The 20071-nt window shown below is 42.2% G+C and overlaps 1 protein-coding gene across 1 annotated transcript in view; it reads right to left on the bottom strand.

Annotated features, from left to right (window-relative positions):
* Positions 1-20071, bottom strand: part of LOC308465790 (methanethiol oxidase-like) — a 55313-nt gene that overhangs the window by 30783 nt on the left and 4459 nt on the right. Inside the window, 1 exon segment of the mRNA XM_080986027.1 lies at positions 5072-5180. Coding sequence (XP_080842153.1) covers positions 5072-5180 — 109 coding nt within the window.

Genomic DNA, 20071 nt, shown 5'->3' with positions numbered 1-20071 from the left:
AGTGTCCTGTTAAGCCTCTTAGGCAGCTGCTGTCACGCAAGAGATCGGGCGCCGACCCAAAGAGCCTGACCCGGGGTCATTGTAAAACATCCTAGGCCAGCCTTCCCCAACGTGGTGCCCTCCAAACTCTATCAGCCCCAGCCAACATGGCCAATGGTCAGGGCAGGGGCTGTAGTTGAAGCAAAACAGTATCTGGAGATTAGGGTGGGGAAGCTATTCAAAGATAACATTTTCCAAAAATGTCCTGCCCCTGCTGCAGGACTCCTGCAAGCTGCAATCTGTCCTGGGAAAAGTTGCAAGGTGCACCCATGTTTTAGTTCAGCGGCCAAACCTTCTTGCTGTGTGACTTGACAGTGAACCCTAGAAGGCACTCTAATATCTTTCGTGTTTGTGTGTGTGTGTGAAGTTGATCCAGAAAAAAGCTTTTATCCTTCTCACCATAGCACTAGAATCCGGAGGTACCGTATTTTTCACTCCATAAGACGCACCTGACTATAAGACGCACCTAGTTTTTAGAGGGGGAGTGCAAGAAAAAAATATTCTTTAAAGGGAGCGCTGAGCAGAGCCCGAAGACGGTTTGCACGGCGAAGCCAGAAGCTAGAACAGCGAGAGGGAGCGCTGTGCAGTGATCCCTCTTGCTGTTCTGGTTTCTGGGATAGCTGCGCAGCCTGCATTCACTCCATAAGACACACACACATTTCCCCTTACTTTTTAGGAGGGAAAAAGTGTGTCTTATAGAGCAAAAAATACAGTATTTAAGAAGGTTGCGAGGCCAGCATTGTGAGAACCTGCATTTACGATACGACATCTTTATTGTCATCGTCCCATACAGAACAATGAAACTGAAAAATCTACATAAGACATTCAAAAACCCCTAAAAATTCTGAAACCCCGTTTAAAAATACAATATACTATAGAGACTCCTTATACTGCGTTTAAAACCAGAATTGCATTTGGGTAGAAACTGTTTCTCAGGCGGCTAGTCCTGGTCTTTATAACCCCTGGACCTTCTTCCAGAAGGCAGAAGCTGAAAGAGATCATTTCAGATCCTGCCTTAAATAGAGGTTTACACCAGAAGACTGCCAAGGTACTACCTGACTCCAGAAGTCTACAAAATTAACTTGCAGCAGATTCTGGACAGACAAAGGATGGATATTTTTTTTCACCCAACACCAAATTAATGCATGGAATTTGTTGCAAAAAAAATACGGTGGGTAGCCACAAGTCTTGGTTAATGGCCATTGGTCACACTTAAACATTGAGACTAGGAAGTGGATAAATGTGGCCTCTGCGTAAGCTGCCCATTGCTTTGGCCTTGGGTCTGTCAACATTTTGCTCCAAATTTCACAATGTGCTTTCCCTCTTGGGTTTCTTCAGGATCCATTTCAAAACTCCCTAGTGCAGTCAATGCTTTTTTATGATACATAAAAACCCTTGTAATGTGTTTGCTTCATCTCAGCTTATCGAGTTTTATGAGCTGCTGCATATCTATTGCAAAAAAACAGACAGGCTTTTCTTTCTTTTTTGGCTTATCTTTAAGTCTTTAAGGCTACGAGCCTACGCACATTTACCTGGAAGTAAGCCCTATTGAACTCAGTGGGGCTGAACTCAAAGTAGGCATGTCTAGAACTGTCCTGTAAAAGACACTTTTTGAGTTGAATTTTCTGCAGCAAGCCAGCGGAGCCGGAATTTGGGCTCAACTGGAATTTGGGCTGAACAAGTCCCAAAGCAGTATATTTGATTTAATAAGTAACAGATTAAGCAAAAGAAGGCAAAGAGGAGACGACTGGTGTCAGATGGCCTTATCATGGCAATAAACTAAAGCGATATATCCAAATTGCAGGAACTCACTTTTCAGTTTGGAGATATTTTAATTGCCCATAAAATGACACAGCCCTCCAGTTGAACAGACTAAAGTGGAGTGGTTACTTTCCATGCCTTGGAAACTATGATTCTATCAGTGCAGCTTAAAATGGTATTTGCCTTTTTTGCTGCAGTGTTACATGGCTGGCTCAGCTTGGGATTGATTAGTCCCAAGATCATTTTCACATGTTCTGCTTCCAAGCCTGGTATCTCCCATTGTATACTTGTTTGTTTGGTTTTTGCCTAAATGCATCTAAGGTAAAGGGACCCCTGACCATTAGGTCCAGTCATGACCGACTCTGGGGTTGCGGCGCTCATCTTGCTTTATTGGCCGAGGGAGTCGGCGTACAGCTTCCAGGTCATGTGGCCAGCATGACTAAGCCGCTTCTGGAGAACCAGAGCAGCGCACGGAAACGCCGTTTACCTTCCCGCTGGAGTGGTACCTATTTATCTACTTGCACTTTGACGTGCTTTTGAACTGCTAGGTTGGCAGGAGCAGGGACCGAGCAACAGGAGCTCACCCCGTCGCGGGGATTCGAACCTCTGACCTTCTGATCGGCAAGTCCTAGGCTCTGTGGTTGAACCCACAGCGCCACCCGCATCCCTTTTTAAATGCATCTACCACTGCTGCATTTCCATTCTCTCAAAGTACAGTAATACCAGAATTTTATCCCAGCATTCACTACTCCTCTGAGCTTTGTGTCATCCACAGATTTGATAAAGATTCCCTTCACCCTTTCATCTAAGTCACTAACAAAATTTTTTAACAAGTACTGGGCCCAGGACAGCTGCGTGGCACTCACAGTGAAAACCTCCCTCCAGTTTGATGAAGAAGCACCGAAGAGCAAAGCCATCTAGCCCACATTTAGCCAGTCTGCTAAACAAAATATTTTGGGGGTCTTTGTCAAATGCTTTGCTGAAGCAAAGACAAATTATGTCCACCGCATTCCCACAATACACGAATCAGGTTCTTGGTGCATTTCCTACAATAACCTGATTTTTGAGAAGCGAGAGACAAGATTAATCAGCCAGGATTTATTCCTAAGAAATCCATGCTTGCTCCTACTCATAGCTGTCAAGCGTCCCTTATTTGGCAGGACAGTCCCTTATCCCAGCGCCATGTCCCGCTGCTGTCCCTTATTGATGATGTCCCTTAAATAAGCTACTGAAGGTAATGGGGCCCTTTCTATTTCCAGCTGTGCTTTGTCAACAACAAATTGTTGCCTTTTTGTGTGTTGAATATATGCTATATGGTAATTTATGGACCTAATAGGTATCTAAAGTCATTTGCACGCAACAAAATATGTATTTTATCAAAGTAATTGTTGGTCCCTTATTTTGGCTGCTGATCCCTTATTTCCGAGGCTGCTGGTCCCTTATTTTCAAATCTGTAAGTTGACAGCTATGCTCCTACTAATCAAGCATGAACAAACTGATCACTTTATAACCTGTTTTGCCATCTTTCCCAGTATCAAAAAATCAGACTGGGGTTGGACAAGGTTAACTTTAAGGTCCCCTCCACCGTTGTGAGTCTGTGAATTGTTTATAGGCTTACTGTCTCACTTTTATTCACTTTTCAGATTGTTTGATTCTCTTTTGATATTGTTGTATACAATTTTATATCGTGCTGTTAGGTGTTTTAGGCTGGCTTTTGGGGAAGCAGGGCACAAACAGATCATGGTGCGTGACCAGTCTGCACTTTCCAGATCTTCCAGATTTTGTATTTGGACTTTCAAAAGGCCTGTCTCTCCATTCCAGTGGCACCTTGCGCAATTCATCTGCTGGCCCTAAAATCTCACTACTTATGCAGATTTGCCCATAGTTCTCTCTATGCAAGATAGAAGCAAAAAAGGAGAACACTCTGTTGAAAAACATTGAAACTTTATCTCCATGTAAACATGCACAGGACTGGGCAGGAGTTTCAAAGTGGAATTACTGCTCACAGGCTATGAAAAATACTAAAGCTCAATCCTAAACATACTTACTTGGGAGTAAGCCTCAGTAAAACCAAAACAAAAAAAAGTATTTTTGAGGAAACATGTTTTATTTAACCTATGTGTCCGTAGATGTGTGTTTGTGTGTGTACACACACACACACACACACACACACACACACACACATTTATGTCAAATTTAAAATGTCATAGGTTCTGGTGCATCGATCTAGACCACAGTTTCCCACATTTGGGTTTCCCACTGTTTTTGTACTACAACTCCCACCATCCCTAGCTAGAAGGACCAGTGGTCAGGGATGATGGGAACTGTAGTCCGAAAACATTTGGCGACCCAGATTTGGGGGAACCTGCTAAATGATATGCTTGGGTCTCTTTCAAGCCTCTGATTCTGTATCTGTGAGGTTAGAATCCATAAGAGTAAACCTGCTGAATCCACAGCAATGACCAGAGGAGAATGACCACTGGGAGGAGCGCAGAGAGAATAAAAAGCCATGGTGCACCTGTAGCAGCAAAACTGGGCGCCTTCATCTGCCCCGGCTGCAATAAAACATGTCTCTCCTGTATTGTTCTCTACAGCCGCAGCAAGCGCTGTAACTCTCCAACGGTTTGACTTAGCCCCAATGGTGACTCTTCCACTGTCTCCCGAGACAGACGGATGCCAGAAAAACCTGCTGAACCAGTCAAATCAGTTCTTTTAAGGTAATCGCTAGCCTTTCAGCTAACGTCCTGTCATCAGCATATTAAATAATGAGGTTGTGTATTTATAATAAAATATTGTACTTGGAGAGCGTATTTTCCTGGAAGCCCCATGGATTTCTATGGAATGTACTCTCCAGACTGCCCCTGCAGGGATAAAAGTTGCGCAGTCCGCTTAAGACGGGCACGTTTACCTAAAAGCAAACTTCTCCACAAGGCTTTACTCCCGAGGAAACATGCATGAACTTGCAACCCAAACCAGAGACCACATGGAAAGGTCGTGCGACAGAAACCATGCCAGCGCCCACAAGTTTGGCTGGTTAAGCTGCAAAAGAAAAGCAACAAACACACACACACTTTCAACCCCCCAAGATGTAAACTTGGAGGCTTGTGGGTTGTGTGTACAGGATTGCAGAGCAAAAAACCGTAAAACCGGAGCATGTTCTCTGATTTTTATGTAGCTAGAAGCTACATAAGAATCAGGAGGAGGGCAAGCTCCGCTTTCCTCCAGATCACAAAGCTGGGAGAAAAGCAGAAAGAGGTGGTTATTCTCTTACCCATACTGGAGTCCTCTGCTTCTCCCTTTTTCCAGATTCTGAGGAATTCAGCAGCAAAAAAGGAGGCGCACAGACTCTGAGGTCTGCTCTGAAGGGCTATATATACCAGCTGAATGGGCGGAGAAGGGGAGTGTTGAGAGAAAGAAGCTGTTAGAGGAGGCAACTGGAAAGAGGAGAGGCTGAAGTGGGAGGAGGATTCAGGGTCAAAATCCAGTAGTTTCCCTCACTTTCAGTAAGCCACAAAGGACAGATTTGTTCCCTGGCTTGGATGGTGTTTATTTCCCACACACAGAGACACAGTTCAGGATGAGATCCAACTCTAGTTTCAGAAGGCAGAAAAAAACATTTTGAGTTCCTGGACTGGAGAGGAAAGGAAGCAAGCAAGTGGAGTTTAGCAAAAACTCTTGGCTCGAGGTGGTGTTGCAAAATTCAGCCTGCCAGCCAGCGCATGCCTGAGCTGACAGGGCAGTTTTGAAACTAACAGGCAAATGGGGCAGGGGTTTTTTTGTTTTTTTTTTAAACCCATTTTGCTTGCATGTCAGGTGCAAAGCAACCGCTGGCAGGCTCCGGAGGGGTTGCGAAAGCAGCCAAGTTGTGAGTTGTGCCAAGAAGGGCAACGGATGCCCAGTTCTGCCTCAATACAACATATGGTTGTGTGCCACCCCAGGCTCCGAGCGGTGTAAGATTCCAGGGGTTCCCTGAACTCATAACAATACAGTGGTACCTCGGGTTACAGACGCTTCAGGTTACAGACTCTGCTAACCCAGAAATATTACCTCAGGTTTAGAACTTTGCTTCAGGATGAGAACAGAAATCGAGCTGCGGCAGCGGGAGGCCGCATTAGCTAAAGTGGTGCTTCAGGTTAAGAACAGTTTCAGGTTAAGAACGGACCTCCAGAATGAATTAAGTTCTTAACCCAAGGTAAAGGACCCCATTAGGTCGAGTTGTGACCGACTCTGGGATTGCGGCGCTCATCTCGCTTTATTGGCTGAGGGAGCCGGCGTACAGCTTCCGGGTCATGTGGCCAGCAGGACTAAGCCGCTTCTGGCGAACCAGAGCAGCGCACGGAAACGCCATTTACCTTCCTGCTGGAACGGTACCTATTTATCTACTTGCACTTTGACATGCTTTGGAACTGCTAGGTTGGCAGGAGCAGGGACTGAGCAACGGGAGCTCACCCCGTTGCAGGGATTCCAACCGCCGACCTTCTGATCAGCAAGTCCTAGGCTCTGTGGTTTAACCCACAGTGCCACCCGAGGTACCACTGTATAAATCTATCGTGTGCACTTGGAATACTGTGTACAGTTCTGGCTGCCTCACCTGAGGAAGAACATTGCAGAGTTGGGAAAAAGGTTCTGAAAAAGGGAACCCAAAACCATCAAGGGAGCCGAGCAACTCCCCAGTAAGGGAAAGTGACAACTTGGGGGGGGGGGGGACGTCTTAGTTTAGAGAAAAGGCAAGAAGTGGGCAGCATGATAGGTGTATATAAAATTCTGCATGGCATGGGAATAGTGAACAGGTGGTTTTTCTTCTCTCTCAAAGCTCTAGACATCAAATGATTCTGAATGTCAAGACAATTCAGAACAGACAGAAGGAAGAAATAATAATATAAGGGCACGAAAGGTAGAAGTCGTTGTAATAATTCTAGGAAGGACTTCTTCACACACCTCATGGTTAAACTATGGAATATGCTCCCTGTCAGGGGACTGCCACTGGAACAGGGAAGGGAGGCAGGGGGGCCGTTGGGATACAGAAAGCCTCCGAAACTCCTGAGGAGCAGTTCCTCTTCCAGCGGTGGGAAAAGCCACACCTCCAGTGGGGAAGAGAGGGAAGGGGCCAGCCAAGTGAGGAAAGGGCTCAAGGATACTGCGGAGAGCCCCAGCACCTCACCTGGCCAGGCTGCCCAAGAGGGACGCACGCCACTTCCGTCGCCTAGCTTGCGCAGAAGGGTGAAATGCAAAGAGGGGAGGAGGAGCCTTGGGGTGCCAAAGTTCTTATGTTGGGGGAGAAGCCGGAAGGGGCCACTCCCGGATTCTGCAAGTGACTATGACGGACATGAACTTGGTAGATCTGCACTGTAAATAGTTTGCACAATGAAACCTGTAAAAGACAGGTCGGAGTCCTGCCTGGTTACTCAAGAGCAACCACCCCCAGCATCTGACACTCCCACCAGAGATACTGATGGGCACCAACTTAGAATAATAGAATGGTAGAGATGGAAGGAACCACAAGGGTCATCTAGTTCAACCCCCTGCAACGCAGGAATCTTTTGCCCAACGTGGGGCTCCAACCCATGACCCTGAGATTAAGTGTCTCATGCGCTACCAGGTGAGCTATGGCTTTAAAAGAGGGCTAGACCAATTCATGGAGGGTAAAGCTATCGGTGGCTATTAACCCCAATGGCTAGGCTCTCCCTTCCCTGTCAGAGGCAGTACATCTCTGAAAGCCAGTTGCTGGAACCCACAGGAGGAGAGAGAGTGCTGTTGTGCTCAGATCCTGCTTTTGGGTTTTCCCTTGGCATCTAGCTGGCCCCTGTGAGAACAGGATGCTGGACTACATCTTAGGCCATCCCTCGTAGCCAAGTAAGATTGTCTTCCAATAAACACGGTTATATACACACACACACACACACACACACACATACATACACAGTGGTACCTCGGGTTACAGACACTTCAGGTTGCATACGCTTCAGGTTACAGACTCCGCTAACCCAGAAATATTACCTCGGGTTAAGAACTTTGCTTCAGGATGAGAACAGAAATCGTGCGGCGGCGACAGGAGGCCCCATTAGCTAAAGTGGTACCTCAGGTTAAGAACAGTTTCAGTTTAAGAACAGACCTCTAGAACAAATTCAGTTCTTAACCCGAGGTACCACTGCATACACACACACACACACACACATACATACACACATTTTTATTAATTTTTTAACATATCAGTTCCAACAGTCTTACAACATAACTTCTCTTATACAATATTTTTAGACTTCGGTCAACACCTCTGATGATTTTTCGTTCTTTATCACTTATTATGCATTTCTTAACTTCATATTACCTTTAATTGTCCTTAACTAATAATTCTCCTCATTATCTTTCTTGCAATATTTCAAATAATTCACCTTACAAAACTTCTTGCAAACCTACTAGCGTAGTCTGTTCATCACAGTCGCTTTTCAAATAGTTCGTAAATTTACTCCAGTCTTCTGAGAATCTCTGGTCCTGCAAGTTTCGAATCCTTCCTGTTAATTTATCTAATTCTGCATAGTCCATCAATTTCATCCTCCATTCTTTTTTCGTCGGTAATTCTTCTTGCTTCCATTTTTGTGCCAATAATATTCTTGCCGCCGTCATAGCATATAAAAACAATCCTTTCTACTTATATCATCTCCTACAATGCCAAGTAAAAATGCTTCTGGTTTCTTAATAAATGTATATTTCAACATCTTTTTCATCTCATTATATATCATTTCCCAGAAGTTTTTCACTTTTTTACATTCCCACCACATGTGATAAAATGTTCCTTCTTTTTCTTTACATTTCCAACATTTATTACTAACTTTATACATTTTAGCTAATTTCACAGGAGTAATATACCACCTGTACATCATTTTCATCACATTTTCTTTTAAGGCATTGCATGCAGTCCTTTAATCCTTCTTTCCACAATTTTTCCCAATCTTTTAACTGTATATTATACCCAAAGTCTTTGGTCCATAAACACGGTTTTAACAGTGAGTCCGTAAGTGACTGTGGAGGCCAATTCTGGATCCACACGTCCTTCCACAGTGGGGACATTGGTTTCTGGGTGGGAGTTGATCACGGTGTGGATTTGCCAAGCGTACCTTCCTCTTAGCATGTTTCTCCCTTGCGTCCTGGACTACATAGGCCACCAGTAGCCTGACCTAGCCTGCCCTTCTTACGTTGACCAAAGGAAATCCTGTTAAATATGCCCATGACAAATGTTGTGCACATAACACAACTACAGTCCTGTAATTTGGTTATCTCTGGATTCGAGTGGCCGAGGAACAAATGTCCTCTAGGATTTCACAGCTGAAAGAAGGAATAATCTTATCCTTTTATTTGTCATGTCTTCTTCCATGCATCTCTCCATTTCTTATGTTAATTTTAAAAGGCAATAATATGTGATACACATTTTATTAATCTCTATCCCATTAACTGTCATCTTCTGGGGTCTTGTTTTCTATTCCATTTGCAGAAACCCAAATGCTTTGTGGTGGTAAATGCTCATAAAAGTGCACTTATTTAATGACATTAGCAGCTCTGAGATATTTTTAAAAGTGTGTCCATTTTTTACTTTAGACAATCAAAAGTATTTGATTTTTTTTTAAAGAATATTTATTCCAATTTTAAGATTACAGAAAAAGAAAAAAGTAAAAAAGGAAAAACAAATCACATACATCCTACAAAAAAAAAACCACACAGTACAAAGAAAAATACAAAAGACAAAAAATCACAATAAAAAAGTAACAAAAAATCAAATTAAACCATTAGAACCGTTTTCCCATTTACTTATTTCCGTGACTTCCTCTCACTTCTCTGCTTTGTATTCTAATTTAAATCGTATCTCCAGCAAATCCTTCAACCTTCTTTTCATTTACTTATTTTAACATTCGAAAGTATTTAATTCTCCTCTATTTTTATTTTACACTTCATATTTACTTATTCCATTGTACTCTGTCTGCCAATACGGTCTAATATTCTTCTCCAACCTTTTCTAACATTCTTTTATATTACAGTATTTCTGAAGATATATTTTAAAATTTTTCCAATCTTCTTCCATCGACCCTTCTTCTTGATCTCGAATTCTGCCGGTCATCTCAGCCAGTTCCATATAGTCTATCACTTTTCTCTGCCATTCTTCTCGGGTAGGCAATTCTTGTGTCTTCCAGTATTTCCCAATAAGTATTCTTGCCGCTGCTGTCGCATACATAAAGAAATTCCTGTCTTCCCTTCGCACCAATTGGCCGACCATGCCCAAGAGGAAGGCCTCTGGTTTCTTCAAGAAAGTATATTTCAATACCTTTTTTAATTCATTATATATCATTTCCCAGAAGGCCTTGATCTTTGGGCACGTCCACCAAAGGTGAAAAAAAGTACCTTCATTTTCTTTACATTTCCAACATTTATTATCAGGCAGATGATAAATTTTTGCTAGCTTGACTGGGGTTAAGTACCACCTGTAAATCATTTTCATTATATTTTCTCTTAAGGCGATACAGGCCGTAAATTTCATACCTGTGGTCCATAACCGTTCCCAGTCAGCAAACATAATATTATGTCCAACATCTTGCGCCCATTTAATCATAGCAGATTTAACCATTTCATCCTGTGTATTCCATTTCAACAGCAGATTATACATTCTTGACAGATTTTTAGTTTTAGGTTCTAACAATTCCGTTTCCAGTTTAGATTTTTCCTCCTGGAAACCAATCTTTTTATCTAAGTTAAAAACCTCCCTTATTTGATAATAATGCAGCCAATCTCGAACTTTAGTTTTTAATTTGTCAAAGCTCTGCAATTTTAATTTATCTCCAACTTGTTCTAAAATTTCACAATATTTTGGCCAATTTGTCTCCATATTTGTTTTTTTCAAAGCCTTGACCTCCATTGGTGACAGCCACCTTGGTGTTTTACTTTCCAACAAATCCTTATATCTCACCCAAACATTGAATAATGCTTTCCTGACAATATGATTCTTGAAGGCCTTATGCGCTTTGACTTTGTCATACCATAAATATGCATGCCACCCAAACACATTATCGAAACCTTCTAAATCTAAAATGTCCACATTTTCAAGAAGTAGCCAATCTTTCAGCCAACAAAAAGCGGCTGATTCATAGTAAAGTTTAAGATCTGGCAGGGCAAATCCCCCTCTTTCCTTTGCGTCTGTTAGTATCTTAAATTTTATTCTAGGCTTTTTGCCCTGCCAGATAAATTTGGAAATATCTCTTTGCCACCTCTTGAAACAGTCCATTTTATCCACAATTTGTAATGTTTGGAACAAAAACAACATTCTAGGCAATACATTCATCTTTATCGCTGCAATTCGGCCCAACAATGATAACTTCAATTTTGACCATATTTCTAAATCCTTCTTCACCTCTGACCAACATTTTTCATAATTATCTTTAAACAGATTCACATTTTTGGCAGTCATATTCACCCCTAGATATTTCACTTTATTAACAATTGTTAATCCTGTCTCTTTCTGAAACCTCTCCTTCTCTATCTCTGTAAGATTTTTCTCTAATACCTTAGTTTTCATCTTGTTTAATTTAAAACCTGCTACTTGACCAAATTCTTGGATTGATTGTAACACTCTTTTTGTACTAGCTTCTGGCTCCTGTAATGTCAAAACTAAGTCATCGGCAAAAGCTTTCAATTTGTACTGTTTAGCTCCGAGTTGTATACCTTTAACCAATTGGTCTTTTCTAATCATATTGAGCAGAACCTCGAGGACCGATATAAAAAGCAATGGGGAGATTGGGCAACCCTGTCTTGTTCCTTTCTCTATCTTAAATTCTTCTGTAACTACATTGTTCACAATAAGCTTAGCTTTTTGTTCCGAATAAATTGCACTTATACCATTTTCGAAACTTTGGCCTACCCCCATCCCCTGCAAATTTTTCTTCATAAAGCTCCAAGAAATGTTGTCAAACGCTTTCTCTGCATCTACAAATATTAAAACAGCTTTAGTATTGATGTTAACTTGCAATTTTTCCAGAATATCAATGATGTTCCTAGTATTGTCTGACAAATGTCTCCCAGGGAGAAAGCCCGCCTGGTCTTTATGAATCTCTTTTACCAATACATTTTTTAATCTTTTAGCCATAATTTCGGCAAAAATTTTGTAATCCACATTTAGTAGGGATATGGGAGGTTGAAGGGTAGTTCTTCAACTGTGTCTTCTCCCCTTCGGTTTTTGGTATAAGTGTAATGTATGCTTCTTTCCACGACTCGGGTGCTTTTCCTCCCCGTAGTATTTCATTACAAAGTTCTTTCAACGGTTGCAGTAACCATTCTTTCAAAGTTTTGTAGTACTTTGCAGTTAGTCCATCCGGCCCTGGAGATTTGCCCAATTTCATATTCTGAATGGCTCCTTCCACTTCTTGGTCAGATATAGTAGAGTTTAATATTGATTTACTGTCTTGAGATATTTTTTGGAATCCATTATTTTCCAGAAATCGGTCAATGTCTAGTTCTTTCTGAGTCTCCTGCGTATATAACTGTTTAAAATAATTCTGAAAGCACTTCCGAATCTCTCCAGGATTCTGTATATTCTTCCCTTCTACAACCAAGTTCGTAATCGTATTCAGCTTTTGTCTTTTTTTCATTTGCCAGGCCAGTAACTTCCCACATTTATTTGCCGATTCGAAAGTCTTTTGTTTCATCTGTTTGATCTTCCATTCTATCTCCTGGTTCATCAATTTCATATATTGTACTTGGTATAGCTTTATCTCTTTTAAAATCTCCTGTGAGTTCGGTTTCGCTCTCAGTCTTTTTTCTCCATCTTTAATTTTCTCCAAAATTTTTTCTCTCTTCTCATTTTGATATCTTTTCCTAATTGCATTTTGTTGTATCAAAAATCCTCTCATCACCGCTTTACTGGCATCCCAAATCACTCTTTTTTCTGTCATAGTATTCAAATTTATTTCAAAATAGTCTCTCAAATTCTTCTGAGCCTTTTTAATAATTTCCTCATTCCTAAATAAGGAGTCATTCATCCTCCATCTAAAGGCCCCAATTGGCGTTGATATCATTTCAATCTTTACTGGATTGTGGTCAGAGCAGATTTTCGGGCAGATCACCGCTTTTTTAATTTTAGGGGCCAGTCCTCTAGTTGTCCAGATTTGGTCTATTCTTGTCCATGTCATATTTGCTTCAGAGAAGAAGGTTCCTTCTCTTTCCAAGGGGTTCTTTATTCGCCAAATATCCACAAGATCCATATTGTCAGTCATTTCAAAAAATGTCCTTGGCAGTCTTCCATCTTTTGTCACTGTTTGTCTTTGGGCTTTGTCCATATTTGTAGACACTACTTCATTCATATCTCCCATCAAAATAATGTTGTAATCCAGATAGTCCAGGAGAGTTTCATGCAGTTTCTTGAAGAATTCTGATTTTCCCTCATTTGGTGCGTATACGCCTATTATAAAAAATTTCTGTCCTTGGAATTGAATTTCAATTGCTATATATCTTCCTTGGTCATCTTTAAATATAAATTTTGGTGACAGGCTTTCCTTCGCATAAAGTACTACCCCTCTTTTTTTTACATTATCCGATGAGATAAATTCCTCTCCCAATCTTTTATTTATCAAAATTTTCCGATGTAGCCTTGTCACATGAGTCTCTTGTAGGCAAATCAAGTCCAAATGTTCTTTTTTCAATGTATGAAATACTCTCCCCCTTTTTGCCGACGAATTTAGGCCATTAATATTCCAGCTTAAAATTTGTAGTGTCATTTTGTAGTTACTCTCCTTCTCCTCCAACAGCCCCAAGAAGGTTGTCTATATCTGTCGGTGGCGTTGGTTTCCCTTTTTCTTGCAGACCCTTGTCCGGTATCGCAGTGTCTTTTCCCAATCCTTTCAGTAGATCTTCTTCGTATGCACTCAGAAACTTGTTCTTTTCCTCCACTGATCTGATCTTGGTCTTTCTTCCTTTGAAGCTAAAGGATAGACCTTGGGGAAATTCCCACCTAAAAAGGATTTTATTTTTTCTCAACAAGTCCACCAGGTCTCCAAAGTCCTTTCTTAAATCAAGAAGGTGTTTTGGTATATCTTTAAAAATTTCCACTTTTGATTGTATAATTGTCAAGGGTTTTTCGTAATGTAAACCCAAAATTTTGTCCCTTTCTTCTTTGGATCGAAGAGTGATCAAACAGTCCCTTATTTTGATCTTTCTTCCTCCTTTCCCCAGTCGAAAAGCCCTCACAATCTTAAAATCCTCTTGTTTCAATTCCGATTTCCAAAAGTCCAAAAATTCTTGTGTCAAAAAGTCTATCAAGGTACCTTTCTCCAACTCAGGAACAGCTCTAATTCTAAGATTCGTTTGTTTGTCTTTCAGGTCAATCATAGATAACGTTAACTTATGTTCTGCAATCTCTTTCTGCAAGTCTGGTACTTTTTCAGTTTCCAATTGCCCCAATTTAAATTCTACAGCAGCAGTTTTTTCCTGTATAGACTTTGAGTCTTGCAACAGTTTCTGGATAGATTCCGTATTGCTGTTTACTTTTTTCTCCAAATTACCTAATGTTTCTGTGTTTAAGTCAATTTTCCTGTTTGCAATATCCACTTTCTGATTCGTCTCTTCCACCTTCCTGTTCGTTTCCCCCACTTTTGTACTTAACTGCTGTATTGATTCATTAATCTTAGTCAGAGCACTGGCTAAAAGTTCCTCAGACATTCCACCAGATTTAGGTTGTATTGCCGATGCGGGCAAACCAGCAGATGATTGCCTTCTATGTGTCCAAGGTTTCCCTGATCTCAAAGTTGACTGGTCCTTATGACCATCAGCCATAACAGAGTGAAGGTCAAATTCCTTTCCCACGTCTGATGTTCCTGTTTATAAGTGGAAAATTCCTTTCCTTTCCTGCAATTGCAGAGAGTCCCACTAGATGGACACTGTTACCACCTAGCAAGTTACTGTCTTTTTGAAATAACAGGGGAAAGATACTAAGTAAGAAAAAGTCAAGAATAGAGGACACAATATAGCTTTCCAGTCCTTTCCAATCTTTTCCCAGTAGAATTGGCCACAATGTATCTCCTTTGCAGCCAGCAAACAGCTTTAACAGCTTTGACAGCTTTGACAGCTGAGTGACAGATCACTCATTTAATCCTTCAATTTAAACAGTCCAGTAAAGTCAAAAGTCTTTCCCTTAACTCTCCAAAGGGTAGATCCCTCCAAAGTTCTCAGGTCGGAAAGAAACACTTATTTCAGTTCAATTTTCCCACGTTTAGCTCCAAATCTCTTTACTTTATTCCTTATACAGTGCAGTGAAGCGGACTTCCTGTTTACGCTTCCACCGCGGTAGCCAATTCAGACGTTTTTAAACAGCTTTAAACTTTTCCGCCTTTTCACAAATGTTCCAAATTAATCCAAATATTGCTCTTTTATCCAATTCTTCTACTCACGGTTAATTTTTTAAGTCCGAATGTCCCAGGAATAAGTCAGCGCTCTCCAGCAACGGCAACGCGGCTTCGCTCAGTGAGAGCAGCGATCCGCTCGCAGCACCGCGCTTCTCCCCCGCTCCCTTCCGAAGCCTCAAAAAAGGCTTCCTTTCGGGTTGGGGGGGCGCTCCAAGGTGCCCGCCGAGCCTCCACGTTCGCAGGCGTCCGCGCCTGCGATTTCTAAGGGTCCCCCGCTTCGCCGGAGCGCACAGGACCCGATCTCCCACTGGGCTACCCCCTCCGAAGATCAAAGGAGGTCCGCCATTGCTGCTGGCGCTGACCGGAAGTCGACAATCAAAAGTATTTGAAATCAATTTAAAAATGTATGTAAAAATTTGGAAATTATCGCTCCATGTTTTATGGTTGTGGTTTTGGTTTTTTTGCAGTTTAAAGATTGGGAATAAATTGGACAACATACAGCACATAATAGAATTTGTTGTGGGGTTTAGGCTTAAATTTGGAAAACAATTTAAAAAATAATCTAGAAAATGCCAGAGTCCTCAAAAAGCAGGAAAGGTGAAACCGTGGGAACACGTGGTGGATTCTAGGTGATCTGGGAACAGGGTCTTCGATTAAAGACTGAGGAAAGCTTGTAGAAGGGGATATACAATATAAATGCTTCTAATTTTACTGGCTTCTTTAATCCGTTGCTGATCTGCTGCAGAAAGCTTATTTTGTATCACTATCAGAGTATGTGTTGAAGGCAAGCTCTTAGAAGAGATATGCCCTCCTGCAAGGCAGAAGAGATCATGTTTGCAATCTGTTGTTTTTATAATTAATTAAAGCATTCACATTCCACTTTTCCACTGAAAGTGGCTCCCAGGGTGACTTACAAAGATCGGAAATGGGACAGTCGTTGCTTTAAGCTTACCATTTGAAAGATACAATACAGGAAGAAAAGGCACTGGTAGAGAAGAAGAAAGTAAACTCAGACCCTAGCCCTTAGTCACAAAATTCTTATAACAAGAGGTGGAATGAAAAAGATTCTAGGAAATGTATTGCTGCAGATCTCTCACCCAAACTAGCTGAGTTGCCCAGCCTCCCTCTGCTAGTCTATATACTTACATCATTATCACCATCATTATTATAGTCTATACACTATCATCACCATCGTTACTATTACTATTGTTGTTGTCGTCGTCATCATCATCCAATTGATGCTGGGCATCTTTTCATACACCAGAAGCAGTTTTATTGGATTAATCTAACCCAGGGGTCAGCAAACTTTTTCAGCAGGGGGCTGGTCTACTGTCCCTCAGACCTTGTGGGGGGGGGGGGACTATATTTTGAAAAAAAATAATGAACAAATTCCTATGCTCCACAAATAACCCAGAGATATTTTAAATAAAAGCACACATTCTACTCATGTAAAAACACCAGGCAGGCCCCACAAATAACTCAGAGATGTGTTTTAAATAAAAAGACACATTCTGCTCATGTAAAAACACGCTGATTCCCAGACCATCTGCGGGCCGGATTTAGAAGGTGATTGGGCCTGATCCAGCCCCCGGGCCTTAGTTTGCCTACCCATGATCTAACCAATTAAATTAACTGAATAAATCAACTGAAAAAGGATGGTTTCTTGTTGGCACAGTGGTACCTCGGGTTAAGTACTTAATTCGTTCCAGAGGTCCATTCTTAACCTGAAACTGTTCTTAACCTGAAGCACCACTTTAGCTAATGGGGGCCTCCTGCTGCCGCTGCGCCACCGGAGCACGATTTCTGTTCTCATCCTGAAGCAAAGTTCTTAACCCGAGGTACTATTTCTGGGTTAGTGGAGTCTGTAACCTGAAGCGTATGTACCCTGAAGCGTATGGTACCATTGTATTTTGAAAACTAATGGTTTGGATCCAGACCATGTTAGTTACACTGTATCAATGGAACTTGAATGAACTGAAACCAACTTTTTGCATTGATTTCAATGGAACTTAACTGCAACTAACTTTAGTCTCGATGCAACCCTATGGCCCCATAATTAAATCTATCTGTGTGCCACTATGAGGCACTGGTCATAATCCCATACAGATTTGTACACCTTCAACCCCTCCCTAATGATTTCGGGAAGATCCACACCACACATTAAAAGCACATCTAACACACATTTAAAGCACTTGACTTCCCCCAAATAATCTTGGGAACTGTAGTTTAAGGGTCTTAGGAATTCTAGCTTTGTGAAAGGGACACGACAGCACCCAGGATACCTTGGAGAAAGTCATGTGCTTTAAATATGCACTGACTGTGCCTCAGATGTGTAGTGTGAATCTTCCCTTCCATGGGACAAGCATGCCTAACTGTGCACTGATTTGTGGCTATTGTATACTACTATTGTTATAAGAATTTAAGGTCTCAAATATATAGAAATTAAATGTACAAGGCAAACACGTACATAAATACATAAACCACATGTCTGAAACAGTACAGGAAATTAAAAAATTCCTTTCAGTAGCCCCTTAGAAACCAACTAAGTTTGTATGAGCTTTCGTGTGTATGCACACTTCTTCAGATACACTAAAACAGAAGTCACGGATCCTTATATATAGTGAGAGGGTGGGGAGGGGTACAGTGGTACCTCGGGTTAAGTTCCGGAGGTCCGTTCTTAACCTGAAACTGTTCTTAACCTGAAGCACCACTTTAGCTAATGGGGCCTCCTGCTGCTGCGCCGCCGGAGCACGATTTCTGTTCTCATCCTGAAGCAAAGTTCTTAACCCAAGGTACTATTTCTGGATTAGCGGAGTCTGTAACATGAAGCATATGTAACCCGAGGTACCACTGTATTACTCAGAAGGGTGTTGGGAATGGGTGATTGGTTGATAGGTGTGGTAAACCTGTTGACGACTGTTAATGACTGCAGTTGGCCTTACAGGAAAAAACAAGGGGTGAGATGTATAATGAGATAAGAATCCAATGTCTCTATTCAGACCAGGTCTCTCCATGGTTTTAAGTTTGGTAAGGTAAAAGGTAAAGGTAAAGGTACCCCTGCCCGTATGGGCCAGTCTTGACAGACTCTAGGGTTGCGTGCTCATCTCACTCTAGAGGCCGGGAGCCAGCGCTGTCCGCAGACACTTCTGGGTCACGTGGCCAGCGTGACGAAGCTGCTCTGGCGAACCGGCACCAGAGCAGCACACGGAAACACCGTTTACCTTCCCACTATAAAGCGGTACCTATTTATCTACTTGCACTTAGGGGTGCTTTCGAACTGCTATGTGGGCAGGAGCTGGGACCGAACGACAGGAGCTCACCCCGCCGCGGGGATTTGAACCGCCGACCATGCGATCGGCAAGTCCTAGGCGCTGAGGTTTTACCCACAGCGCCACCCGCGTCCCTTTGTTTGGTAATAAGTTGCAATTCAGCAACTTCTCTTTCCAGTCTATTTCTGAAATTCTTTTGTAATAAGACAGCTACTTTGGGATCTTGTACAGAATGTCCTGGGAGACTGAAGTGTTTTCCTACTGGTTTCTGTGTCTTGTGATTCCTGATATCAGAACTCTCCCAAACTGACCAAATGTTTCTCTGCAAGGAGGGAAGAACTGAAAAAAACCTCCCCATTCTCTCTGTGCTCACAAATCCTGCCTAAAGGGCACATTTAAGGTGTGAATAGGGTGAGCCTGTGACCTGAATTCAGGAATTAAGTAGTTATATCAACAAAAGGGGACACGGGTGGCGCTCTGGGTTAAACCACAGAGCCTAGGGCTTGCCAATCAGAAGGTCGGCGGTTCGAATCCCCGCGACGGGGTGAGCTCCCGTTGCTCGATCCCTGCTCCTGCCAACCTAGCAGTTCGAAAGCACATCAAAGTGCAAGTAGATAAGTAGGTACCACTCTGGCAGGAAGGTAAACGGCGTTTCCGTGCGCTGCTCTGGTTCGCCAGAAGCAGCTTAGTCATGCTGGCCACATGACCCGGAAGCTGTACGCCGGCTCCCTCGGCCAATAAAGCGAGATGAGCGCCGCAACCCCAGAGTCGGTCACGACTGGACCTAATGGTCAGGGGTCCCTTTACCTTTATCAACAAAAGAGTGGCCAAAATCCAGATAATGCAAGCAGGTAACCTGCCAGGCAGGAGATAAACAACATACTCAGGATTCTGTTTTAGACAGTCCCGTGTGACGCATGTATGATGTTTCTGGGGTGGTCTTGGACTCCAGGGCGGGCAATTCCAAAAGTCTATATAAGGGCGGACACACCTTTGTTCTGGGTCCTCATCCTTTCCTGCGTGTGAAGGGAGCACCCTGTTGCAACAGTTCAATAAAGATCAGGCTTACGAGCTGCTTTGCTTCTCATCTGGTTGGCCTCTGTTATTTTCTCCGACCGATGGAGAACTTGCAAAGGACTCTATAAGGGCTCTTGTGTACCCCATAAAGGAATAAGGGCAGATTTTGTTTACGACACTAGTTGATACCGTAGAAGAAAATTCCTGGCTTAAATGTTTCCGACAAATAACATCAACATTATCAAAATTATGTGAATGGGGTTTATTTGCCTAGACTTCATGAACCTGAAAGATGTGTCATAATGCTTTAGACATATGTGTGAATAAAAACATGACTTGTGCTTCATGTAATTAAGTTTAAAAACATTAATTATGACAGTATTATGCCTTAAAGTGGTAAGTGAACACACTACTTGTTATGCCCGCAGTGATCCCCAGCATCAAACAGAAATCATACGACTCACACATACTCTTCTCTCTAAAAAAAAGAAAGTTTTGTCACTTTGTAAGTATTCCCAGACATTGCTCTTTCGTTCTGCCACTTTTCCCTCTAGATGCTGTTGGAGTCGACTCCAGCTTCTTTAAGCCCCAACCAGTGTGGCCAGTGAT

The sequence above is a fragment of the Podarcis pityusensis genome (genome assembly GCF_964106645.2).
Source record: "Podarcis pityusensis genome assembly, chromosome: 16".
NCBI classification, from domain to species: Eukaryota; Metazoa; Chordata; class Lepidosauria; order Squamata; family Lacertidae; genus Podarcis; species Podarcis pityusensis.
This window is presented reverse-complemented; position numbering and strand designations above follow the sequence as displayed.